Here is a 27271-nt window from a genome sequence, read left to right as displayed (position 1 = left end):
GTGAGTGGGGGCCGGGAAGCGGGCGAGGGAGCTGCGACCCTGCGGCACCACGTCCCGTCTGCCCGTCCCGATGCCCGCGCCACCTGGGCTGCGGCTGGAAGCCGGGTGGCTCCGGTGGCAGCCCGCAGGTGCCGCCAGCGCCTCCCGCCGTCCGCCGGCGGCGCCGGACGGACCCGCCCGCCTCCGGAGCAGCCCCGGGTACCGCAATAACCCCGGTCGCCGCGGTACGGACCCAGCTCAAACAGTTTCTGTAGGAGAGCGACCCTTCAGGTCTGCTACACCGCATTTAAATCGGTATGTTTAATGTGTTCTGTATATTTATATCACATATTTATATTACATTGATATTCTCTTTATCAATGATCTGGAAAGGGATCAAGTGCGCCCTCAGTCAGTTTGTGGGTGACACCAAGTTGGGCATGTGTTGATCTTCTCGAGGGTAGAAAGGTTCTGCAGAGGGCTCTGGACAGGCTGGATCGATGGGCCAAGGCCAGTGGTATGAGGTTTAACATGACAAGCCTGCCTTTGTGAATGGCCCTCATGTTGGGTCACAACAACCGTAAGCAGTGCCACAGGCGGTGGACAAAGTGTCTGGAAAACTACCCAGAAGAAAAGGACCTAGGGTCAACAGCAGCTGAGCATGAGCCAGCATGTGCCCAACAGCATGCTGGCCTGTACCAGCAAGTGTGGCCAGCAGGACCAGACACGGGATTGTCCCCCTGTGGCACTGCTGAGGCCACACCTTGAGTGCTGTGTTCAGTTCTGGTCATCTCACTGCAGGACAGACATTGAGGTGGCAGAAGTCCAGAGAAAGGCAATGGAGCTGGTGAAGGGTCTGGAGCACAAATCCTGTGAGAAGTGGCTAGGGGTGTTTACCCTGGAGAAAAGGAGGCTCAGGGACTCTCTACCAAGGAGGCTGGTAGTGAGGTGGGGGTCATCCTCTTCTCCCAGGTAACAAGTGACATGACAAGAGGAAATGGGCTCAAGTTGCACCAGGGGGTAGACTGGGTATTAGGAAAAATCTGTTCATAGAAAGAGCTGTCAGACATTAGAACTGCCCAAGTGAAGTGGTTGAGTCACCATCTTTGTAGGAATTTAAAAGATGTGCAGGTGTGGTATGGACACAGTTCAGAGGTGGATTTGGCACTTTTCAGTTTATGGCTGGACTTGATGATCTTGGAGGTCTTTTCCAATCTAAGTGATTCTAATCTAAGCAGCACAAGTGTCCTCATCCTATTGCTTCAACAAGAAAATTCTACCTTTTCTGAGAGAGTGTTAAAGAATCATGGACTTCCAGAGTTGGAAGGGAGCCACAACGATCAGTGAGTCCAGCTCCTGGACCTGCACAGGACCATCCCCAAGACTCACACCATGTACCTGAAAGCATTGTCCCAGTGCTTTTTGAAAGCTGTCAGGCTGGTGCGGTGACTACTGCCCTGGGGAGCTGTTCTAGTCAGTGCTGAACCACCCTCCCAGTGAATAACATTGTCCTAATATAGGTTAGGGATATAATATATATAACGGTTAGGGATTGGAAGGCAATCATATTTCATATTGTATGATCAAAATAAATTTTTCTTTCTTCTTTATACTTTGAAAAATTTTATTGTATAAGGCTAAAGAGCACAAATGGTGAGGCAAAATTTAATATTCTAGAAGTAAGTCCCTTGCAGGAACTCCATAGTTTTGCACCAGTTTTAAATCACAGCAGATTTTAAAATGATGTTCAGAAAGTGTGAAGCACGTCAATAGTGGTGTTTCCCAGTTACTTGAACAGGAGAGGAGACCCTGAACTGAAACAGTGTACTCATGAAAGTCAGCAATTCTAAACTAATACTGTTGAAAAGAAAAATGAGATACACGAGGTTTGTCTAGAATATATACTTTATTATTTGCAGTCTGTGTAAATTTTAATATGTGACTGAATTTTCTACACCATTTTCTCTGTTTAAGCACATCCTGGTCTTTTCCAACCATCCATTCAATTGCACCTTTAATATGTACAGTCTGTATTTTTGAATATATCATATGCATCTATGAACTTAGAAAAATAACATGCAAGGAAAATTGTTACCATGAAACTGATAAAAAATAAAGATAGGTAGAACAGTCAATCCCCTTTTTAGTGTGTTATGGCTTTGCACCAAGTATCATATGTCAAAACAAACAGCTTCAGATGCTTCTTGTTAAAGGCACTTACTGTTCTTCAAATACACTTTCACATTTAGTTCTATTGCATTAGAAGTGTATCTCTATAGAAGTGGATCATACTTTTATAACACAGCAGAACAGTCCAAAAAGGCAGCATTAATAAAAAGGAAAAAGGGGGACTTATATTAAAATATGAAAATGCCAAGAATTAACACAAACTTTAAGGATTTGGTCCTTGTAAAACAGGCAACAGCATTCAGGCAATAGTGATTTCTTCTCATAGACACTGACAAAATAATATCCCCAAAAAAATGAACTCTTCCAGTTCCAGTGTATAGATATGTCTGAGTTGAGTAACACCAACTCCTCTAACACCACCCCCAGTAAAAATACAGCTTTCAAGACTAATTACTGTTCCACTTTGGCTGCGAAGGAAGAAACCTCAGAAGAGTGTTAGACATGGACATGCTAGCAAGCCTACAATTCTGTGTCTCTGTATCTGGACGGCTGTCCATAATAGCCCTTCTTAGAATGGTCTGCCAGCTGCCGGCGGTACTCCTCCTCCTCCTCCTCCGCATCGCTGCCATAACTGACACGGTTTTCCAGGTAAGGTCTAACAGGAGCCTTCTGGGGTTCTGGAGGCCTGGAGCTAACATAGCAGAATATGAGAAAGAGATGGAGAGCAAGACAAAGATATAGAGATAATGTCTATTCCCATTATGAAAAACCGAAAAATAGTTGTGCTTAATATCTGCTTTATGGCCACATACAGAAAGGCAGATGGAGCAAATGAAACCCCTTCTAGCCAATAAAAAACTGCATGACTATGGTAAACCTATCGGGAGAGGCATCTTATTTCTATTAAGCTGGAGGATGATGCTCAGATTTTATGTACTCAACCTACCTGGAAAAATGCCAAATTTCAAATTTTAAACTGTACACACAGTGTGCACACTGTGTGTACAGTTTAAAATTTGAAACATCAATAGTTTGAAACATCAATAGTTTGACAGTACTCTATTCCCTGAGCAGAGGTTTCCAGCCTTGCTACAACATCTCCCTTAATTAGTTTTGCACAGAATTTTTTCTATGCCTCCTTCTTTTGCACCTTCAGTCTTCTGTCTCAAAATCCAAAGACTTCTTATGTGACATTTCTTAAATTGGTAGCCTTTTCACTCACGGCCCTCACTAAGGCTCTTAGCCTTAAAAGTGGGCAGAAATAACTCATACATTTGCTTTTTATACACTGTGGTGCTACACATTTGACATGACATTAAGCAGACATAGAAAAATAGAATCTGTCAAGACAGGGTATTTCCTCAGTTTCAAATCCATGATTTTTGCAACCCATGCTCTGGAAAAAAAAGATGGTATTCTGCTTACATCTTTCTCCCACAGGGATTAAATACTCCCTTCTAGGTCAATCATTAACACTCCTGTAAAAAACCAACAATACTGATTTCTACACGTAAGTGAACACTCTGCAAACGTGGTGAAATATTAAATTTCATTACTTTTATGAAGTTTCCAATGCTATATAAAAAATAATGCTTTTCTGAACCTGTCAAGAGATCCAGAAAATACCAGTTTTCCATCTTTGCATTTTAGATTATTTACTGTGACATCAAAGCATTTGACTCACTAGCAAAAAAAGTTCAATTTCTATTTGCTATTGCTAAGATGCAAGAAAAAATTAAGAGTCCTGAAGAGCAGAAGACAAAATCCATCATGCAGTGTGTTAGCTCTTGCAGAGGTCATGTCCTAGAAATGTGCAGTGTGTTGACAAAAAAACTGTCTCTGCAAATATTTCAGTGAAACAATATAGTGTTTCTTCCCAGATGACTCAAATACTATAATGAACTTATTATAAATGAACTAAAAAAAAAAAAAATCCTGAAATGAGTTCACTGAAGAGTTTGCTAAAATTCTGTCCCACTTTTATGATAATCTTTGAGGCATCACAACAAAACAATATACCAAGGCAGGATGACTTGTATGAACAAAAACAGGCAAGATGAGTTTTCCTCCTTCCAGCAAGGTCAAGAATCGAGACAGAATGTTTGGAACTGGATACACCTTACCTCACTGGCTGGGGCCAGGTCTGTTCTGACTTCTGTGTTTTGACAGGGACAGCATAAATATCCGGATGCTTTTGGGCTATTTCAAGCTTTAAAAGGAAGTAGAAGAAAATAAGTGTTCTTTTTTGATCCTATATTTGGATCTAGGATCTAGGTGGACACTGCTACATCTGAAACAATTAAAGCACAAATTGGTAATATCCTATTGATATTCCTACAATTATATAATCTTTTGCTAGAGTACTAATTCAAAGCACACTTGAGAACAATGGATTGCCAAAAGCAACAGGATTATTAGAAGTCAGGTTTTTTATAGTTAAAACAGGAAACCTTAAAATATGACCTCTTTTTATACACAAATACACATTTGTGTATAAATGAGTATGTCTCTGCGTGTGGTTTCCCAAACTTCACCCGCCATAAGCAACACAATACAAAGGGCAGGATTTTAGTTTTCAGGACTCTGGCTGTTCTGTAAGTCACAAAGCACAGGAGGGGGAAAGGCATCTCTTCATACCCTGGCGTTTTGAGCCTCTTGTAGCTCTTGCATTCTTTGCATCCTTGCCTTGTGATCCATCTCCTCAAATATTTTTACTTTCCTCAGTACTGATTTTGAAGTATTTTCTTGTTCACTTCCTTCCTCTTCTAACTTTGCTGCCTCCTCCTCCTCCTCTGCAGGCAGGACTGCTGGCTGAGAGTTTCTCAGAATGGGACGCCCAAAGGCAGGTTTCACAGAAAGAGGTGGTGGTGGTGCTTTAGCTGATACAGTTGAAGTCTCACTGCTTACAGCAATATTACTCAACTTGGAGTCATAGTTCTTGGGGAAGTCATATGGATCCTCTCTATTTTGTAACTTCCCCTGCAAGTATAAAACACACAAAATTTACATCAGTAACTGTATAATTTTCGTTTCAAAAGAAGGCTTTAACTTAAAAGTAATCACTTTGCCTATGTATTTATCAAGGTCAATCTTCATATGATGTAACACTTCAAAGATGTTTGAACTGCTGCAACATTTTGGGCATACACTCATAGACTACATATCAGCCTATAGAAGACCAGGACATTCAGACTTCTTAGACATTTATTTGTCCTATTTGTTAAGGATTACCAGAACTATGTGTATTAAGAGTACAGCACAGAGAAAACTGATGCCCCAGATAATTTTTCACTACTGCTTAATGTGAAGTATCATGACCTAAAATATAGAAGTGCACAGAACCTAATGTTTTTTATATTCAGCTTTTGTTTTTGCTGTGCATATCCTCCTCTGCCCTATCTTCACTGTCAAGGCACACTTGGGCTGTATTTTGAATAGAGTATATGTATTTTTTTCCCTTTTGCATCATTCCTGAGCAAACAGTTAACAGAAATTTCTAGTGATGGTCAGGTGGTAGATTCTGATTTTGCGCTTCACAGTAATAGCCATGAAACATGTTTTTCCTGGTGATTAGCCTACTTTTAATCTTGCTGAGCTAAAAAAGTGCCTCTCAGTTCGCTAGTAGATACAAAAAGGAGTTTACTTTCTTATTCCATATTAGAGATCACATGTATTTGAGAAGAACTGTTAACCAGTAAGTCTTCTTTCTGCTTGATCCTGCAACACTTTCAGTCATTTCTTCTGTCCACACTTAAAATATTTTCAGTGTCTGACCATGTCTATTGCTCTTTCCAATCTGCCACCCTGGAGAGTTCTCCAGAGAGAGGATGTTTGTATTCAGATTTGTTTCTACAAATTTACCTTAGGTGGTTCAGGCTTGAATGCTGGAGGTGGACTTGGCTCTCTAAGGATCTCCCTGCTACCAGCTTTTCTCAACTGAGCCCTTGGTTCTGGAGTAAACTTTTTCAAACTCTATGAAAGAAAGAGATAAAATCACTTCAGTAGCCAGTAATTCAATCATTTTTCCTCTCTCTCAAGTTCATAATTTTGGGAACAGTAACCAGGAGTCAAAAGCAACCTGACTACAATCACTGCAAATGTAATTGAAAAGATCAAGATCATGAGACATCATCAAGAAATCTATCAATTTAGGCAGAAAAGCAGAGCTATTATTATTTTCCTCTTCACAGGGTAATCTAAAACACTATCAGAAGCAAGGTAAAGCTGCTGTTTAAAAAAAGCCTCTGATTTTTAAGCCATGCATCAAGATTGTCAGAAAGCCCAATGGTCAGTCTTATTAAAAAATCCAATCATCTCACCTCCTCGTGATGCACAGGTTCAGAGGATCGGCTAACAGATGAAATCCTTGTTTCCTCCAAAGGCTCGTCAAGTTCATTGTCAGTGTATGCACCACCTTCTCCATCTGTATCCTCTAGGTCACTGATCAGCCGGCTGTCACAGCTCAAATAGTCAGCACCCATGGCAGTAAGGTAAGACATACGATCATCTGCGTCATCTTCCATGCCATCCATCTAGGCAAAAGTCAGTAAGAAGTAAGGAACAAAGATTAAATAAATAAATAAACTAAAGTCCAGTTAAGACTCAACATCAGGCCAAACAAACCCTCAGGAATGACTTCATGGAACTGAAAGAAACCAATTCAGAATAGTTATGAAAAAGTCCTGTAGAAGTTCATCCCTCATCATCATTCTCCCCTAGCCCAGCATTAGTGATGAAAGCTCCAAGTGTTACAGAAAGAATAATACTTTTTTTTTTTTTTGTTAAAGACATACATCAACTGACTATTTGTCTAGCCTACTGACCACTGGCAAATGAAATTTTGAACAATTTTTTACTGGCGAGAGATACTTTGAAACATTTGTATAGCTTCAGAGAGTATGGACTGACTGCTTACCTTTCCTTCTGATACCCATACTGCTTCTCCTTGCTGTTGCTGAATTGTATCCTTCAGGCTACCATACCAGCTATCATTGGCTGAATTCAAATTAATTGTTGCTGTAAAAATTGAAGGAAAAAGTGTATATAACATGGTAAATGCAAAGCAATCCTTTATCCATTCTATGCTGTTTAACACTTTTTGGTTTAGGTATGTGAGAATGTTAAACAGCCACTTCATTTAGATCATTGACAGAACCATGGTATTATTATATTGGTATTTTTGTTTTATTTCTAAGCTTATTAAATCACTTATCTTTTACTGGCAGTACACCAGCCCACAATTTCTTCTCCATTAGAATTTGGCAGAACAAAGAACTTTGAAAGAAATCAAGGAAGGCATTACTCATGACCATACCTTCACACTCTTTTAGTTCCAGCCTGCATGAGTTAATATGTAGAGCAATAAGTATATGTCTCAAGACTCACAAAGTCGCATACACTACTCTCATAGTCAGCAGGTTAATAAAACATTCTTCCTTACCTGTAAAGAGGTGGGAACAAGTTTTCTTCAGTTTGTTTGCTTGCTCATAAAGTTTTCTCGAGCTCTTGTTTGATGTAGGACATAGCCTTTGTCTCAAGGTCTTCACACCCTGTTTACTGTCTGGGTTAAAGAAGACCACAATTGGAAACCACTGGGTGTAATTTAGCAGGTCCACTGCTTTAGGAGTGACATCCAACAGAGCATGTTTATCCTGTTAACAAGAAAGGCCAGTCAATGTGGTGCATGTGGGAACAAATGGAGGTGACTGGAACATGGGATCCTAAAAACACCAGGATACTTGTATCCATATAAGAGCACAGCTTGTGGAATATTTTCCCACAGTTATACCATATTTGGTATGTTAAGAGCAAGAAGTTATAACATATTTAGAATGTTAAGAGCAAGAAGAGCACTGCATGACCGTAAAGCCTCTGGCAACTTCAGAAAGCATATATTAAAACAGATTCTCCTTTGTCCAAATTTAGAATGGACTTGAGAAGGAGAAGGTAATTTCTAATATCAGATTCAAAGTTATAAAAATTACTAAAATTGCTGTTGAACAACTTCAAAACAGCTTTATCATTAAGCTTATTACAGAAATAGATGCAGTGAAAATTTGAGTACTCTGAAAGTTCCAGGAGCAAACAAATCAAACACCATGCCTTTGAGCATAAGCAATTTTCAGAGGAATGCCCTACCTGCTCAATGATTTGCCTCACAGTGTTCAAGCGCACTACCCCAGTTGACTTCTCCGAACCTGCATCTCTGGGTTCTGTCTCTGCAAAGACAGTATTTTAGCTTATCTAGAGTGGCCAAGCAGGTGCAATCATTAAGTTATCCATTCTCCCAGTCAAGGATGAAAAAAGACACTAAGAGGACAACTTACTTGCTGTCTGGTACAGGTGAGGCAAATCATTTGACAACTTCTCCATAGCGACATCTGCAATAGGGCCAAATATCACCACAGGTCTCTTAAAACCAGCTGAAAGAAAATATATGGAGAAAAGAGAAATCTGATAAGACTGGTTTTATATATAAAAGACAAGACCTTCAGTTACTATGCAAAGTTAAGAATTGAGGTTATTAAAAATATATTTGAAAAAAACTATTTCTCAGAGGTTTGTGCAACAGTATAATAGAGAAAACTACTTTTACCAGCTGAGAAAGTAAGAGACTGTTTTCATTAATAGCTTTCTTATTCCTTCTAGTGCAGTTGTATTTAGAATATTCTACATCTGAAAATATATAGATCTTCATTTATCTTTCCATTCATCAAAACTCCATGAACCTTGACACAGTGGGTTTTATATGAATAAAGACACAAATGATAAACCTACTGAAAAGCAGCTTGAAGAAGCAAAGAAATGTAAAACTATGTTATTGCTCATGTCAAAGCAAGTGAAAACACAGTCTCCTCGGAGTTAATGGGGCAATGCCATTACCCCAAAGCTTCATCCTGGCACCTGGGATCTCCTTTAAAATACTCTGTACTGTTTGTTTTGTTCCAGAATACTGTCATGTGTTACTACCCAGAAAATCAGCTTGATCTGCTCACCACTAAGTAATACAGCTAGTTTATAGTCATGGAGATAGATCACATGAGCCATGATTATATTTGGGCTGTTGAAAATACTTGGTTTCTATTTGCTCTGAACCTACTGTTGAAGTGCTCTTTATGAAGATTGAGGTTGATCTCAGGCATATGGACTGTATTTTAAGAGCAAGCCAAGAAGAATCCAAGGAAACAAGGAAAGCTCTGCTGTTTCAACCCCTTTTTCATTTTAAACCTTAAAACTGGCAGGTGTATTTTGGAGGCAAGAGAGAACAACAGCAGTTTAAAAGGGTAAAAAAGCTTTCTTATAGACTTATTAGTAGCATCCAGAAATCTCCATTCTGAGAAAAATGTCATCCCTTCCTGTTGTTCTAATTTAACATAGTTAAAAGTTGTTACAAATCACTTTCTTAGCTGACCAAACATTTGGATGCTAAAACAGCCAGCAATAAATGGGATGCCAGCTCAAAGCAGTCTCACTTACCTTCACGCAACTGAACACGCTCGTAAGCTGGGAATTTTGTGCTCACAGATACAATAGCTGTCAGATCTTCACGACTCTTCCTCAGATTCTTCTTTGCTCCAGATCGCTGGCCACGTGTTCTCCAGAAATCTGCCCTATCACTTGAGCCATCTTTTTGGGCATTTTGAACACTGGCCATCTGTTCAGCTCTGACAGAGAAAGCAGGGAGTTCAGAACTAGTTAAGGAGGGCAAGGGTGCTTTCACTGATGAACAATGGATTTTGAATTTGCAACAGATAATTTGCCAGACAGATAGAAAGGAGTGGAGGTAACAGCACACAAGTTCAGGTGCCTTTGCCTTGGAGCAAACACATTGTCAGAACAATGCTCCGACCTGCCACAGCTACAAGTTGCTGGGCAGGAATGAGTTTCCTGTAAGTGAAACTGTTCACTTACAAAGCGTAAATAAAAGAATGCAAATGCAAAAAGGTGGTGAGAGGGGGCAACTTGGAACTGAAGGCCTAAAAAATTACTGTCATTACTCTCTTCTCCATTAGGCCTCAAAAGTTTACCTCACTAGAGCACAGAAACAAAGGCTGGTTTGGTCAGACCAATTCAGAGAGCAGAGAAAATGTACTTACCAGAAAACAGACAAGGGAGTCATGCAAGAAATGTATTTTGTAACTTGTGTGCTTCATGTAATTGTGAGCTTTTTCTTCCATCATAAAATCCCAACCACACTCAAGAACTTAAAAGCTACAGTCTAAAAATTCAGCTACAGTCTGGTTGTAGTTTTAGGGTTTTTTTCTACCTGATTAATTTTAATTGTTTTATGCACTGTATACATTTGAACAGTTATTATTACCTCCCATGAATTTTGATTAGGAAAGCATATTTAAGCAAAAATGTTGCTGTGCTTCACTCAATATTTCACACAAAAATACAGACTACAGCTAACAAAAAACCAAACAAATCCTGCCTCAGAATAAATACTTAAAACACTGTCCACAAGGATATACATAAGAAATTCAAGCACTGAATTCTTCTGAAGATTAATCATCAGAGTATTCTTGCACAAAGAGTCATGAGCTTCCTAAGGTGAAGGGTTTTTGTTTGTTCAGTTTTTTTGTTTCATTTTTTTGTTTCTTTTGATTTGATTCGGTAAGGGTGAACAGACAAAGAAGAAGATGGGGAAAAAAAGCAAAAAGCTAACAAGAATAGGACACACCACCCATTTTCTGTAAGAGGAACTGAAGTAGCTACTATGCAAAGCTTGGTTGATTGCTGAGATAGAAGCTCTAGGTCTGTGCTGTAAATAATGACCTGGTATATAGGTAACACCACCCTCTCACTGTCTCCTTGCATAATGCCATGGTTCTAAAATATGTAGTTTTTATAGGCACAATGCTTGTAAAAATGAAGACAAAACAATTCTTTCATTCTTGTAGAAGGGAACAGAAAGGAAGAAAGATATGACATAGGAAGCAAAAGTGAAGGGGAAAAAATCTTACTTCTAACAATGGGTAGGAAGACATGGTGCCACCTTACCTGCTCTTATTTGGAATGAGGCCCTTTTCCAGTTCATTTCCAATTCTCACAGCCAGCCAGTTTCCCAGTTTGCCATCATACAGTGTATCAACTACTCTAAAGATTTCCCCTCTGGTGAATGCTAAGCTCTGTGGTGACTCTTTTTCACACTCAAAGTGACTCCTGATGAAGAATGAATCTCCTCTGCCACAGGCCATGATGTCTCTGTAGACTAAAACAAGACCTCCATTTTCGCTTTTATCTTTTTACACTTGAAAGAAAGATTAAGCTGTGATTTAGCAAATACAGCTTTGAAATTCTAATCATCTGCTCAGAAAGATGTAACAACTCAGATCCACATTCCCCTACACACACTTATCAGGGGTGTTCCATCCTTGTATGTGCATAGCCCTTACAGCTCCAGGGCAAAAGGCAGCTATGATACTACAGTCTTGCAGCGGGCTGTGTCTCCCAAAAGGAAAGCAAGAAGTTTTTCTTGCTCCTTAACTGCTCATGAATAACACTGTCCATTTTCTGCTGACCAAATCTCTTCTGACTGCCAAGGCACAGCAGATCTTCTCCCAGCTGATACAGACAGAAAAGCAAAAGAAAAAGCAGTACCTTACCACTTTTCAGGATTAAGAGTTGCTATTTGCTAATAATAAAAGACATGGAGAAGTATTCTGAAAAACATATCACACATGCAGCCTTGTATGTATGGAATACAGCTATCTTCTCAACTAGTGAAAAGGAGATAAGCTAAAATGCTATCAAAAATAAGCACAAGAGAGATTATTTATGGTTTCACTGACAAAGCACAGCTTAAAAGATTCATAGATATACACACATTTTTTTCGAAGCACCTACCTTCATATTTGCTTTGAGCCAAAATTGTCACAGTTTCACCTTTGGGAATTTCTAAGAGATACAAAACAGCTTCTTCCCGAACAATGCCTCTGAAGTCTTGAGTGTTTACCTACATAACAAAAAAAACCCACAACAACTGATAAATCAACAATAAAAGGAATAACCACAGGTTTTTCTTTCATCTGAAAAATCTTAATATTCTCTTCCCTTATTATTTTTACATATACCTGTATATCTATATCTATCCATATATCTATATATATAAAAGTGAATTATTGTCTCTTGTGAATATTTAATTCCAGCTATTAACAGTAGTCTTCCTGAAATAAAATGTTCTAGTTGTACACAGCTAGATTGTTTCTTCAACTTTAACAGCCTCTAGAAGGGGCAAGAGAAGAGGTAGAGGGAAAATTACATTAACCTTCCATTGAATTTTCAGAAAAAAAGGAGAATGAAGTGATTAAACGGCACAGATTATACAAATCAGAAACTTGAAAAATAAATCACCATAACCCAAATAAACTGGAGAAAGATGAAAGAAGAAAATTATAATGGCCCAAATTCTTCCCCTTCCAAGACTAGGAAGAAACATTGTACAAAAAATTTATTGTGCCATCTTGCATTTTTCTTGATTTAACTACACCTTCCACAACATTATAAACAAACTAAAGGTTGATATAAAATTGTCCTTCAAGAACTCATTTCTGTAAGATCCCTCCACCACATATACACCCTTGCAAAGCAATAATTTGATTCCTAAGATCATAATTTCTTCCATATTTCCAGTAAGAGGAGCAAACGAGAGTATACAGAAGTTACCTGCATTTCAGGGGCACATACTCATACCTTAAGAATCTGATCTCCTTCCTGCAGTCCCTCCTCATCAGCTGAGGTACCTTCTTGAATTCCAGCAATAAATATCCCTACATCATTTCCACCAGCCAGTCGTAGACCCACGCTATCCCCCTTCTTGAATCTCACCATTTTTGTATTAGGACTACAGGATTTACAAACAGAAAAAGGAAGTAAGGCCATATATCAAAGCAAATAACAATATTAGGATGCCAAAAGAAAAAAAAATAACAACTCCTCAACAATATCATATTAATAATATTCTTATCTCCTTTCTTTCACTATATAGGCTATATTTACTGAGGTAACCCTTTAGTGAAGGCAGGAAGCAAATAATTCAATCTTTTCAGAGTGGAAGAAGAGCTAGGAATAGTGACTAACTGGCATGCACAGACCTGACTGAGCAGGAAAACAGTCAGGTTTCCCCAAAGCAGTTCCCTACCAACTCTATCCTGTCATATGAATACCTGCAGCTTTTGTGAAAACAGACTGAATTATGAGTGATCATACTCTATAATCTAAAGAACTGTCATACAAATTAAACTGATACCTACTGTCTTTACTGTGTAACATGTTTGTTGGAAGTCTTCAAATTTTCTGGCAATGAGAAGTATTTTCAAGTATAATCTACTGATGTGTTAACAATCAGTGCCTTCACATTGCAGTGGGAGAGACTACTGGAATAGGCTCAGCTTTTTTGCTGTCAGAAAAGCCGAATGCCTGAGTGACCTTCCAACTCAGAGGACACTACTTATCTGTCAGCCATTCTCAGTAATACCCTAAGCCTGCATTATAAATTCCCCTTCACCAAAATAATCACTTGATTAATGTGCACATCAATGACAATATATGCAGGGACCAATCCAGAAAGACTTTAATTTAAAACAACACACCAATCTATAGAACATTTTCCAAACTTAAGGTTTCTCCTTACAATTCCAACACTCCTATTCCTTCAATTTCTGTATCTGGAAACTCTCAAAAGAAAATATGTAAATTGATTTCCTATTAATAAAAATAAAATAAAACAAAATTCTTGCATATGTTCCCATGCAAGCTCAGAAATACAGGATGTTCTATACCTTCCAGGTAGATTCCATGCAGATATTTCTAAAACTAAGGTGATCTCAAATATCGTCAGTTAGAAGCCATGTCACATCTTCCTGGCATTAAGCTATAAAGGGAGTATCACTCCAAATGGGAGAAAGAACACAAACCCATGCAGCCAACAAGAATCATGCACTGGTCATTGGAAGAATAGAGAGTGCAAAAGAACTCAGCAAGTACCACCTTACCCATATATTGCTTCATCTTCTGGGCTGGGTTTAAGAATTGTTCGTGTAACTGCCTTTGGCTGAGGCACTAAATGTAAAAAGAAAAAAAAAAACCCAAACGAAAGAACTTACTGAGATATTGAAAAAGTTATAAATACCAGGAATTTTTAGCTCTCAGATAGCAATCAAACCCTCCATGCCGAAGAGTAATAGAGATTTAAACATCAACATCTGACTAAAAATTCATTTATTTCTATTTTTTTAATTCTTGAAAAAGAAAAAAAAAAGTTCAAGGATGGGATATACAACTCTTTAAGGCAAGCTAGATCAGACTTCATTCATCTGCTTAGGCCAACAGTCTAACAGCAAATGTTCTAGTAGAGTGTTTGCTTTTTTCAGGTGGTAGTTCTAATAAGCAACTGCCATCAAAAAAATATCAGGTGTTTCTTCCCCGCACCACAAAGCAAAGACAAACTTCCTGTCTGTGTGTCAGGGTGGGGCTGACATGAAGAGAATACCAGCTTTGTCAACATGGTTGAGGGAATGGACATTCTGTGGCCAGGGGAAAAAAAAGCAACCAAAACCTTCAGGCTCTGACCTGGTGGGTCATCTTGGTACTTCAGTTCTTTGTTTGAGTCTACAGCTGTAACAGCAGGAGCAGCAATGTCACTAGTTGATTTGAATGGAGTAGGCATTGCTCCCATTCTGGACATCCTACTGGAGGGATCCTCTTTTGCACTAAAAGGAAGAAATAGGAAAAAAAGTGTCATGAAATCAGATAAGAATGCATATATTTGAATAACTTATTTGATAAGCATGAAAAAAATAAACTAGAGAACATTTCTTACTTTGGTTTCTCTTTCAGTTTTTCATTAGATGAATGTGAATCTAGATCAGAATGGTGTGATCTGTCATCTTGAGGGGAGAATGATCTGTTTGACTCTATTTCAGAAATATCTGTAAAGAGAGTGGCAAATGAAGACATGCAGGATTTGTTTTAGTTACCTGCTCACCTGATCAGCCTGTGTATTTACAAAGTTCTCAGATATAGGATACACTGAACATTTCAGCCCACTCTCATCTCAAGTTGGATTTGACAAAGATTCAAAAAGTGCCTTTTAGTTCTTCCACCCCTCCACCCTCCCAAAATATTTCAGGAAAGTTTCACACAACTATTAGCAAACACACTCACATCACACAACTATTTTGAGCATACCACACATGCATTAGCTATGGCTTTGATTTTAAGTGTTATGGAGGTTTCCAAACCGAAGACCACCCTCACATCAACAGTCCCCACATCACTGCCCTTTAGCAGCAAAGGAAACAAGAGTGGACCTTGGATTTGAACTGCACCTCAGACTTCACAGTAAAACCTACAGAAGTTCCATCCCATATTCTGACAGCAGAAAAGCAGGTATCTTGTTCCAAATAATATAACATCCTGCTCTCCCAAACATTCTGAGCTCTTCCCAAAGCAAGATCAGGCTGAGAGATACAGTTCACACACTTTTATAGAACAAGTACTGGGAATAGAAACCAGTTATCCAGGGTCACTTAATTTTCTCTTATCCTGACATTTCTTCCCTCCATTTCAATGCTGCCATGAATGTTAATGTCCTCAGAAGGAGAAACCAGTCCAAAGCATTTGTTTTAAATTTTTTTATTAAAGAACCTGATTTGTTTGCTCCTAGAAGTAAGACTGATTTTGCCAGACCAACATTGGTCTTTCTATCTCTGCCCCTTCCTAAAATGTAACTATATGGTTACTACAAAATTATTTTCACCTAAAGGAAGGGGACTTGTTGCTTAACTGAGTATTACTTAACTTTGTTTGCATTTCATTGTTTTTCTTAAAGAATCTAATACCACTCTACCACAGCAAAACAATATAAGCTTCATTTTGTCCTTGCACAGAGTCCAAAACTTTGGACCCACATTAAACCTCACCATCCATTTCTGAGTCACTGTCGTTCAATGAAGGAATGTTGAGCAGTGTCTGCTTTCGGTCCCTGAGAACAACCAGCTGGAGTTTCCCACGTGATTTCTCAATCAATTTTCGGGCATCAGCTAGAGACATGTTCTCTGTCACTGTACCATTGATCTGGACACAAAAAGACAATAATAACAAACACGTCCGCGTTGTACTCAAGTTTAACAGTGAACTTGACTATAACATGACTAAGTGGTTATTGGTTACAACAATAACCACCGTAACCAGTGCCTGCCAAACTACTAGCAGTAAAACTAGAACAGACCTTGAGAATGATATCTCCTTCATGCAGGTTGCCATCTTTGGTTGCTAGGCCAGTACGGGTCATTTCTTTTATGAAGATCTGACTTCCAAGACGGAGTCCATACTCTGGAACCAAGAAAATAATCCACTGTAGCTTAAAAAAAGAGCAAGGACGCATTGTTTTAAAAACTACACAGTGTTCATGCATCAAACGCCATTATACCATGAGAGAAAAAAAAGAAAAAAAATGTAGGCCTAGTAAACCCACTTCACCCTGATACCTGTGCTGCAATTACAATATGAACAAGCAACATCCCAAATCCAATTACAGTAGGATAACTGGTCTGCAACTTCAGCAGCAAAATTATGCCTTTGTTCTGGAGCTGCTTATTAATGTACTAGATTAGCTTCTCTCTCATTCGTATTTTGCATGGCATAGAGGGGGAAAAGGGTCAAAAAGCACTAACAGAAGTATTTCTTTTCATCAGTTGCTACATGATGACCCTGTCCTATCCAGGATGCCTTGGTTGTTTCAGGCAAAGGAATTTATTTTATTCCCCTGCTTCCTTCCTTCCCTGTGATCTAAGTTACTTGAGTCAGTATATTTGCTACTTAAAAAGAAAGGCAACATCCTTAAAAACATGCATCCTAAAACAACAGAATGTTGCCCTGCTTTACAAGATCACCACACTTCAGCAAGTCTGCAAAGTATCCATATGAATGGCAGGGATTATGACAGTATAGCTAAACATAAAAGTTAACAATTGCAGCTTATATTTCTCCTTATTTGTATACATATCTGCATTATCTTTACAAGTGGAAACATGACATGCAGAAGAAGAATAGGAAGGAGAAAAAAGAACTGTTACCAGAGCCAATAAAAAAAAAAACAATTAGCTCCCACATACAAAATTTAATTAGCAAAAAATTGTCAAAATTACAACAGGGCAGATTAGGAAAAAAACACAACCACATCCAATCCCTCCAGCAGTAAACCACCACTCCCCTCAAAAAAAACTCAAACAGAAAATTATGTATAACCTAATCTCAGATATGCTTTCCAGCACAAGTCTTTATATCACACTGAAAAGAAGGTCAGGCTTTTGGCTTTCATTTACACACTTCAATACTCAGCAAAGAAAGACTGAAATACTGCTATTTCAGTATTTCAGCTGCTGCTATTTCAGTATTCTTTAATGACCAGAACCAAACAAACTGCATTACTAAAGGCAGAGTCTACTCTTTACCTGTTCTAGCTAACCCTTTTGTAGATGTGCCAAATGTAATCTGAATCGTGATCAGATCCATGTTTTCCCTCAGAACGAGGAGAAAAGGGCAGAGAAAATGGAAAATCAGGGACACAATGGCTTGAAAAGATTGAAATTATGTGAGCGAACAAATCTTTGTTCAAAGGTAAAGTTCAAGGTTCTGGGCAAAAAGCATCCCAAATCAGCCAGAAAGAATGAAAGAACAACTTAAACCACCACTTTAAAAAATCAACAATTAACCTGCAAAAGTAGAAAGTAATTTAGTTCTTCTCTTTTCCCCACCAAAACCCATGCTGTACTAGAAGTTGACTCCTCTTCTCCCCTATTATACCCACCTTCATTATATCTGCCTTTTGTTAAGAGAACACTGATTGGTGCATTCTGATCCTGCGGTCCTAGGTACTCATGTTGGTGGTGTATTTCAGGCGAAGGACTGCGGGAACGAAGCCTGTCCCGACTATGACTCCTCATTTCCCTCCCATATCTAGGATCAGATAAAGATCCGTGACTGTAACTGGGTGGGCTGTAGTCTCCTCTGTAGTCCCGCTCATAGCCAGCATCCCTGTCGATGCTCCTTCCCCTGCTCCGGTCCCTTCGATAGTCTCGATCCAAGCTCCTGTCAACACTCCTACCACGACTTCGATCGCGGCTGTAGCTGCATTCCATGTCACAGTCTCTGCTTCGGTTACGCCCTCGGTCGTGCTCATCTCTATAGCTCTGATCCAGGCTGTTTCCCCAGCTTTGGCTGCGCCCTCCGTTTCCACTGTGCCAGCTTCTCTCACTGTAGCCACTTCGAGCACTTTTGCCATCAAATTCTGCATGGTCATCCATTACATCTAAAGCTCTGTCTTCATAGTCAAGGGAGGGGCTTCTCTGCAGCGCAGCAGCCTGCACTTTCCTTGGTCTTTTCACTACCTGTTCAGTACAACAGAAAACAAACAAACAAACTCCTATCAAAGATCAGAATGTGAAACTGAACAGATTAATATTTTTCATGTTTCAAATATATGCTGGGGAAAAAAAGAAGGAAGAACAATATTCTCTTTATTACTGGACAAGATCTGTGTATGCAGAATGTAATTTGCCTCACATAACTTCTATTTTGTACCACTCATTATTCAGTACAGTAAACATTATAAAATAAACATTTTATTCTCAGTTTTTCAAGAAGATAACTTTGTGATACCGTTGATTAATTTCCATTTGTTTCACCTGCAGAAACTATGTCTTTGTTTTATTTATTTTGTACTTTGCATATGGCAAAAGACTTGTTTTGCTTTTTGCCTTTAAATACTCTTTATAGAATAAAACCAAAATCCTGACTGCTTACACAGGTACATACCACTGTACACTGAATATATTTGGAATTTACTTACAATGGTGGCCACTTTCCCACTTTTCCTAAGCTGCTGAACTGCAAAAGAATGTAGAACATTTTCCATCGCTGTCCCATTAACTATGACCACTCGGTCATTTTCTCTGGAAATGGGAAGGGAGATAAAAAAGGAAAGAGAAGATTTTAGGAGTCTTCATGAAAACAACAGAACAAAATTTCTTCTTTTGTTCCTTTTTTTTTTTTAACAGAGGAAACCTATGGATTTAATTCAGATTAACAAGGAGTTTAAAACTGTGTTTGCTATATTAACTCTACAATATCTGAGTACCAGAAGCAGCCTTCAGTACATCTAAAAACTAGGCACTGAGCTTTGTGTTCAGCTTAAGTACCTTGCCATAATGGTTTTTAAAGAACATTTGTGATGAGTATTGAAACTTTTTTTATTTTGGTCTTTCAGGACTCCTAGTTTTTCATACCTAGTGCTAGATTTTTTTCACATAAGAATTTCACAAAAGCTTCAAACTGCTGCAGCCATACTAGTATTTAGGCAAATATTGACAAGTACAACTGCAGAACATTTTTCTTAAAAGTCTGGTGCTCAGGTCACATCTACTCTGTAGAAAGGTTATCAGGGGGGAAAAAAAAAAAAACAAAAAAAACCCAAAAACAATAATACACAAGAAGTCCTCCTTGCCCTAAAACAGAGGCCAGCTGAGATTACTAACTTTTCTGTTCAGACCTCCTGCATATCAAATAGACCACTAACACCTAACTCACCTAACTCTTCATGAAATAGCCCCATAACACTAATTAATTTAACCCCATAAGTTTCGTAAAGGCATTTCAATGCAAAAAGTGAACAAGACAAATAATCCCCAAATTACCACTCCTCATACTCTTTATATTAGTTTATTCTGGCGACTACCCAGTTACAGTCAGAGCCTTAGCTCAACAAATTACTGGTTACTTTGCCATTTTCTACTAGATAAAAGAAATCTTTGGTACCAACTATTGTACTGTCGTTATAATCAAATCACATCACAATCTTCTTTTCAAATAAGAAGATTATATACTCTAAGCCTCCATTCCTAAGGCACTCTAACTCCTAAATGATTTTTGTGCCTCTTTTCATACCCTTCCAATTCCTTTTTAGTGGGTGAGTATGCCAGACCAGCATGCTATATTTCAGTATCAGTTTCATCCAGATTTATGCAAGAATTAAAATAGCTCTCTGGACAGTCCATACATCCAAAGCTAGTATTGAACTTAATGTTGCAATATTATGCCAAGAGGTCAATCTACATGTGCTCATTTTACCCTACAAAAGATGACACAATGGTTTTACCCATCCACTCTGAAGGTTAGACCTATATTCCTTGATTTGGAGGAAAAGTTTTGCCTTCATTTTCTTCAGAATGTGTTTTGTCTGAAAGTGCCCAAATATCTTGGTATTCCCTTGCCATCATCAATTTACATATGATCTTTCATAATTTCTGGACATGATTTCATTCCCAAATCACAGATGATTACAGAACAGGACGGATGACAGTGGTGATGTGCAGAGGTCACTGCTATAAAACACAGGATTTGTGCACTTCTGTTAAAAATTATTTGTTATGCATGTTACAATTACCCTTTTGTTTAGTTACTCAACAAAAACTCCCATGTCAGCCACTTCATTTTCTGACCAAAAATAAATGCATGGCAAAAGGGACAGAATCTACTCTCTTGATTTATTATTGCTACACAATTATTTGGTATACTTCCAAATTGTCTAGTCCTCATCAGTTATTTCAAATCAAAGGATGAAAAACTGATGTACAACAGAAACTCTCAGCCTACAGATTAATTATTTGTACATGATAGATGCTGGCTCACCAATGATGAAGTTATCAGAAAGACATACTTTTCTGATAACTGATAACTTGAAATTATCAGAAAGAGAAACTCTTGATTTCTATATTTTTTTTCTTTCAGATATAAAATAAACATTTAGCAAACCTTATTTGGTCTGACTTAGGTCATTCTCGGAAACTAATGATTGATCATGAAATGTGTTTACTGGAGGAGGAACAAGGAGGACGTTTTAAGATACTAAAACTGTTTCTACAGTTTCTTTAAATAAAATGCAATGTTGAAAGAAACATACTTAACTGTTAAAGACTTTTCAACACCACCACTGAAATGTAAAGTCTTTACCAAACAACAACTAACACCTCTATGTAGGGTTTACTTGTTTTTTTTTTTTTTTTTTTAAAGAAACATCTAGATATTCAAGAGGCACCAAATCTTGAGGTGATTAAATCACCAGGATTTCAATCACATCTGTCTAAAGGTTTTTTGTATTCTACAGCCATACCCCTCAAAATCCCAGACAAAGAAAAAAGTGCTTACTGAAGTAATCCATCTGCTGGACCACCTGGGAGAACATCCGAAATTACTATTGATGTTTCACCATTTTCAAAATGAGGGTTATCTCTGCCGCCAGAAACTGCAATCCCAAATCCTCGTTTTGAATCCTTTACAACAAAACCAAATACAATAAAACTTGAATACAGGAATTTTCGGGGAGAAAGAAGAACATGAATGCTCTTGTAATGGCAGTCTTAAGTAGATGTTAAAATGTGATAGCTGCATGCATAGTGCTGCAGAAACACACAGTACCTCTAGATTTAAGAAAGATTAGGTATTTACACATCCATGTATCAAGATGACAATTTCCTGTCTTCCAAAACCTCTACAGCCTTATGACTGTTAGTAATTAAGTAAAGAATGCACTAAATTTGCTTGCATTTTGCTTCACCATCCCATGGGTTATTTATACCAAATTCATTGTTAGGTAAATCTACTAGTTAGATGATGCTTGGGAAAGTAGAATAACTTTCCCAGGATCTCATCTTCATTATGATTACTAAGTAGTTCCTCTATCAAAATAACAAGATCATGGTTGATTACAAAGAACAAGTAGTGAACTTGTGCGTTATCTATATAATCATACTCTGTCACAATCAACTATTTTAAATATGTAAATTATGCCAAACCTGTCATCATAGAAATAACAGATCCATAGAAGTCATAAGATAACATTCATAAAACCAAAGAAATGCTTCACAGAATGCCAAGGACACATGTCAATAACACTAAAACCTGAGAACTGTTAGCATAATTGAACTGCTGACAGCAATGGGAGCACAAAACCACACAAGTTTAATTTTATCAGCTATTTAACATACACATCATATCACTAAAAATTACAAATTTTGCTACATTTGAACAAAACATTTTAACATAGTGGCAAAGTAATACATCAAATTAAAGTTACGCTTTCCGCGCAACACCCAATCAGCATGTGTAGTTCATCATATGTCACCTTGTGTTCCACTAATGCTGAGAGTAAACAATGTGGTTTTCTTTTAAAACAGCACTTCACTTCCTACAGCTTAGCTTTACAGGAGCAGTTTGATGTTTTACACCAAAACAATAGAGTCAAAGTAATGGTAAAATTAATGGTAGTGGCTGATACAGCAAGTTCAGTAGCCCTTCACCATCTCAGTAGCCTAAGTCTGCCTCTGTGGTAAAGAAGTAATGCTAATTCACACAATATCAGAGATCTGAAATGCTGGAAATTACAGGAACTAAGATCTTCTTCTGCAATGTTTTTCCTCTCTACCTCTGTAACCTAAAACCCAACCTCTTCTCAACCACACTTTCTCACATGAAACAAGCTATGTAGAAAAGATCGCTTATTTCACCTTGGGTCATCAAGTTCAGTTCACTGCAGAAGATGTGAAAAAACTTGAGCAGCTCAGTGCAGGCTGCTCACTGAACACAGATCATCAGAACAGATGGGAAGACTACCACCACCGAAGTCAAAGTGCACACCTGGTACTGTGGTGTGGCAGACTAGCTATTAAAGAACACAGGCACAAGTGCTATATTTTCTTTAATTCAAAAGGATTCCACTTGATGAGACACTTCCCTCTTTTCTCAAAAAAAAAAAAAAAACCTTTTAAAGTGACATCTGTAGTCCACCTGTTTTGTAAGTTTTAATGACAGTGTTTTTCCTCTGGATTCTACACTAGTATATATTAAAATATCTTACAAAAATAAAATCAGTGGAATCCTGTTCAGTGATTATTACAAAGCTTGGACATCAACCATAACCTGCTTGATAGAACCATCTGCTTTACTTCTAATACTCTCCAATAATGAATTTAGCTATGTGGTTGACATATAGTATATCACACTGACATTAGAAAGACTAAACAGCAGTAAATACGGCACTTAAATTGTTAATTGAATTTACTCCTAACATTAAAGAGTTGCGCTATTGTTTGAGTAGCAACTAAGCTTTAAAATAAAAACCATATCTGATTTGGACAATGAATTCTACTCTAGACTCAGACATGCTAATGACATCTATTGCAAAACATATTCAGAGTAAACCAGTGCTTGAATATTTGAAAACTAAAAATATAACAGACACTCACTCACCTTTTGTAAGGTCACTGTGTACTGTTCCCATATCAGCTCTTCCATGCCTGGGGCCTGTTGCACACAGAAACCAATTAGTAAAACACATAGCACATAACTAGTTAAATTAAAATGTGAAATACCCCACTAAAACACAGGTTTTAAAATAATTTGCATATTCTAATATTTTAGGAGAATTAGTATGAAATTAATATATTTTAAATAATGACAATTTTTCTTTAAAAGGGAAAAAATATTAATAGGTCCAGGGTGGTAGAATCCCTTCACGTTTCACTGATTTAACAGCTCATTCTGATTTTCTGGAAAATCCTTATTCAGCAAAAGCATTTAATTCAGATCAACTGGCGTTCTATAGCCCTGATTCAAATAACACATAAAATACTTATGGAAGACCTTTCTGTCCCGTATGCAGTAAGATTAGCAGCTGAAACTGGGGTTTTCAAAATGAACTAGACTTCAGATCTCTTGCGTCTTGTTCATGTGGATTTAACAAAATGTTTTGTCCACTATGAATTACATAGCTAAATATTTAGGTTCCCATCAAGAAATTAAATTTTACAGGAAAACACAATATATCACTATATAGTACAGGTATAGCCATTTCTGTGACACTGCTCAGAGACCTTTTTTTACCACATTTCCAGTTAAAACTGATCACTTTTATCTTACATGATATAAGCTGAAATCTTTCCAACATCACAGCTTAAAATATAATACAGAATAATCACCCAGCTGTGATGCATCATATAGTACACAGCCAGCCCCTTCAGTGTCTGGCCTGTAAAACTAGGAGAAAAATGAGCAACTGTGCTGCAGAAAAATGACACTGAAAACATTTCAAAATGGAAAGCGTCCACTGCAGAAGAAAAATCCAGACACTGTATAAGTATGTGCATGCACATACTCAAGCTGCAGGTTTTATTTGTTTTTACTGAAAGTGGTCTTCCTTTATCTCAGAAGACTGAATCTCAGACAGAAGCTCAGGTCAGACTTAATGGTCTTTTTAAAGGCATCACAGGGAGTAATGACAGCTAAACTCCAAAACATTAGACAGAGAAGTGACACAACAAGTGTATGCCTATACTTTAAGGCATCCCTTGTATTTTCAGAGTAAGACTTCTGGCAGTGCACAACTATTCAGCAAGCTATGGATGTTATTTCTCATATGCAAAAAAAACCTTGTTGCATAGTTCCAGCTGATTCTGTGCACCACAAAGAGAAACTAGATTTACATTTTCCATCGCATTCACTGTATTGAAAAACAAAACTAAGTCCTGCTCAGAGATCCTGAAGGAATATGCAAAACATTCAGCATTCTTACCAGGAATTATACAATACTGAACAGTCTTAAATTTCCACTGTTCTGCCAGAAAATGAACAATGCTTTCCAGTTTCTAAAACTTCTGGTGTCTAATTAAAAAGAAAATTAGAAATAGATGTAGGAGATGATGGCTTATATTAAAAGTAATACATGCAAGTAATTGTTTCTAAATTTTGACTTGTCTAGGTCAGACAAGAATGTGTTCATAACTATTAGTATTAAAACATATGTGTCTTGGGGTCAGTGTTGAATGTGCTGAATCACATAGTAAAATTATTTTATCTGGCACTGCCATTTAACCAGCTAACATGTCTAAGCTTTCAGCTATCTGAAACTGAACTCACACAACATATTCCCTTACACAGAGAATCTCTGCCGCAGGTGAGAAATTCCTCCTTAAGTAAGCTCTTCTTTCAAACTGCTGTGATGCTGCCGTAAATGGAAGGCTGGCTTATCTGGCATGTAAGGGAACAACTTACCTACTACTGACCCTTCCTACACTCCTGATTTTCTATGTATTTTTAAGCTCTGCAAAAGATGAGTCTGTGCTGAAGAGGGGTCTCAGTGTCATTTAAATTCCATCTGACTTCGCTGAATAAACTTTAGGAATTAAAGTCAGTACCAAATGATGGGTAAAATCTGAAGGACAAGCAGATAGGTTCAAATTTTGTAGAAGCACAGAAGATGGAAAATCTTTTCCATTGTCCTCTTGGTAAAAAAGCCTCAACAACTTAGACATGTAACACAAACATCACTTAAATTCAGTTTGCACTGTATACACCTCCTACCAACACTACCTCCCAGCCAAGAATACTGAGGCCAGCTCTGCGCAGGTGCAAGAGTAAGGCAGGCAGAATACACTCATGGGGAGCTTACTACCCATGGGGACAGAGACAGGCCTGAGAAATGACTGCTTATTCAGTACAACACTGCAGGAAAAGGAGGAAAGCACTGTAAAGGTATCAGGGATGTAAGGATATGAAACAGGAAACTTATGGGAATTTCCTTCCAGAAAACTAGGCCTTCCATGAGCAGTGGCATAAGTATAACCTTAGTGGAAAGATGTATTGGATAGTAAACCAAAGCCTACAGAGTAAGCCTACAGAGTTAAGTTTACTTTAGTCTGACAAATAAGTATTATGGTATCTGGTTAAAAAAAACAAAAAACAAAAAAAAACCCAAAAAGAACAAAAAAAAAAAAAAACCAAAAACACAAAGTAGTAAGAATGAAAGAGAAACTACTGCCTATAGACACTAAAATTAAGGTCTTACAAGATGCCAAGCCCATAGTATCATCTCATTTGTGCCTAGAAAAAGATCCTCATAGTATCAGTGGCTGTTTCAGGTACATTCTGTGTAAATCTTTGGGGTTTATTTGTATGTTGAAACTGTTACTGAACATTCAGCAAAAGATAATTATGCAATTAACTTTTAAATTCATAAGTATTTGTTAAAGTAATCCATATTTTGAAACTGCTCCTGGGGAAACTGTCTCTCATTTGCTGTACTCTGCATCAGGGAAGGAAAGCACACTATGTACTTGCAAAGCTGATTTTGTACAATGTAATTACCAAGACAACACAACTAGTTCTGCTGTACGGATGAAAAAATGCAAGCTCTGCAACACAGTTCAAAGAACTGAATGGTCACCTTGGAAGCCCGTAAGGCAAAAAGAATCTGTAAACAATAATCTCTTTAACATTATAAAATGTACTGCTGCTTGCCATTGTCATGATGCTAACCCATACCATCAGAGTAATGAAGAAGAGAAGATCGAGAGAGAGGGAGAGACTGCAAATGTTACAGTCATTTGCAGTCAATGCTACAAATCATCAGTCAGGGATTTGATCAAAACTAGTATCTAAGTCTCCACCCGAATTGCAAAATTCCTGTACTCCTCTGAATGCATCAAGTGATGAGTTATGAAAAGCCTTCATCACCTTGCCAATTTCTTCATACTTCATCTGTAAGGAAACACAAAGGGATCCTGAGCAGCTTGTGCATTCCTTACAGGATCGCAGTTTCACTGCAAGATTGCACACCAAAACACTGGAGAGAGAAAGGCAGGCAAAATGGTTAAGAACCCCACCTCCTGTTACTAACAGTAACTGTTTTTACCACCCAGGTTTTACACAGACAACAGGCTACCTGCAGTAAATGCAAATTATTGTAATTAGCTAGTCTAAATTCATTAGGGACTATAGTCAGTCCATGTCTAATTAGAACACTGTAGTCAGGATTTGCTTAAATCTGTCTAATGCTCATATACTAAAATGAAAGGTGCTTTCTAAATACCCAAAATAGACTGTTTCACAGAATCTTTGGCAGGAAACTAGTCAAAATGCTAAAATCACCAGTGGGCAACGAACAGGCAGCTGTTGCAGCTCTAACTGACAGTCATCAAGAGATTTACACAATTACTTGCTACTGAGACATCACCGAAGACAACTTCATTCATGCTGAAAGAAGAACAAAACCAGAAGACCTGCCACAACAATCATCTGGCTATAAAAGTGAATTGGAGAGGGGAGG

The 27271-nt window shown here is 38.0% G+C and overlaps 1 protein-coding gene across 5 annotated transcripts in view; it reads right to left on the bottom strand.

Annotated features, from left to right (window-relative positions):
* Positions 1-728: 728 nt before the first annotated feature.
* TJP2 (tight junction protein 2) overlaps positions 729-27271 on the bottom strand; it is a 63493-nt gene continuing 36950 nt past the window's right edge. For 3 of the 5 annotated variants that reach the window (XM_053931960.1, XM_053931961.1, XM_053931957.1), the window contains 22 exons: positions 23419-23472; positions 21319-21443; positions 18965-19067; positions 17924-18503; positions 16343-16446; positions 16035-16188; positions 14933-15041; positions 14683-14822; positions 14106-14172; positions 12805-12955; positions 11959-12067; positions 11113-11323; positions 9586-9773; positions 8436-8531; positions 8248-8327; positions 7550-7760; positions 7025-7125; positions 6429-6641; positions 5971-6081; positions 4747-5088; positions 4233-4318; positions 730-2800 (listed from right to left, as the gene is read on the bottom strand). In XM_053931960.1, coding sequence (XP_053787935.1) covers positions 2629-2800; positions 4233-4318; positions 4747-5088; positions 5971-6081; positions 6429-6641; positions 7025-7125; positions 7550-7760; positions 8248-8327; positions 8436-8531; positions 9586-9773; positions 11113-11323; positions 11959-12067; positions 12805-12955; positions 14106-14172; positions 14683-14822; positions 14933-15041; positions 16035-16188; positions 16343-16446; positions 17924-18503; positions 18965-19067; positions 21319-21443; positions 23419-23463 — 3498 coding nt within the window. In that variant the 5' untranslated portion in view covers positions 23464-23472 and the 3' untranslated portion in view covers positions 730-2628. Of the gene's footprint in view, positions 2801-4232; positions 4319-4746; positions 5089-5970; positions 6082-6428; positions 6642-7024; positions 7126-7549; positions 7761-8247; positions 8328-8435; positions 8532-9585; positions 9774-11112; positions 11324-11958; positions 12068-12804; positions 12956-14105; positions 14173-14682; positions 14823-14932; positions 15042-16034; positions 16189-16342; positions 16447-17923; positions 18504-18964; positions 19068-21318; positions 21444-23418; positions 23473-26679; positions 26720-27271 lie in introns of those variants that run through there. The other 2 variants (XM_053931962.1, XM_053931959.1) reach the window with 2 other exon arrangements.

The sequence above is a fragment of the Vidua chalybeata genome, chromosome Z (assembly GCF_026979565.1).
Source record: "Vidua chalybeata isolate OUT-0048 chromosome Z, bVidCha1 merged haplotype, whole genome shotgun sequence".
NCBI classification, from domain to species: Eukaryota; Metazoa; Chordata; class Aves; order Passeriformes; family Viduidae; genus Vidua; species Vidua chalybeata.
This window is presented reverse-complemented; position numbering and strand designations above follow the sequence as displayed.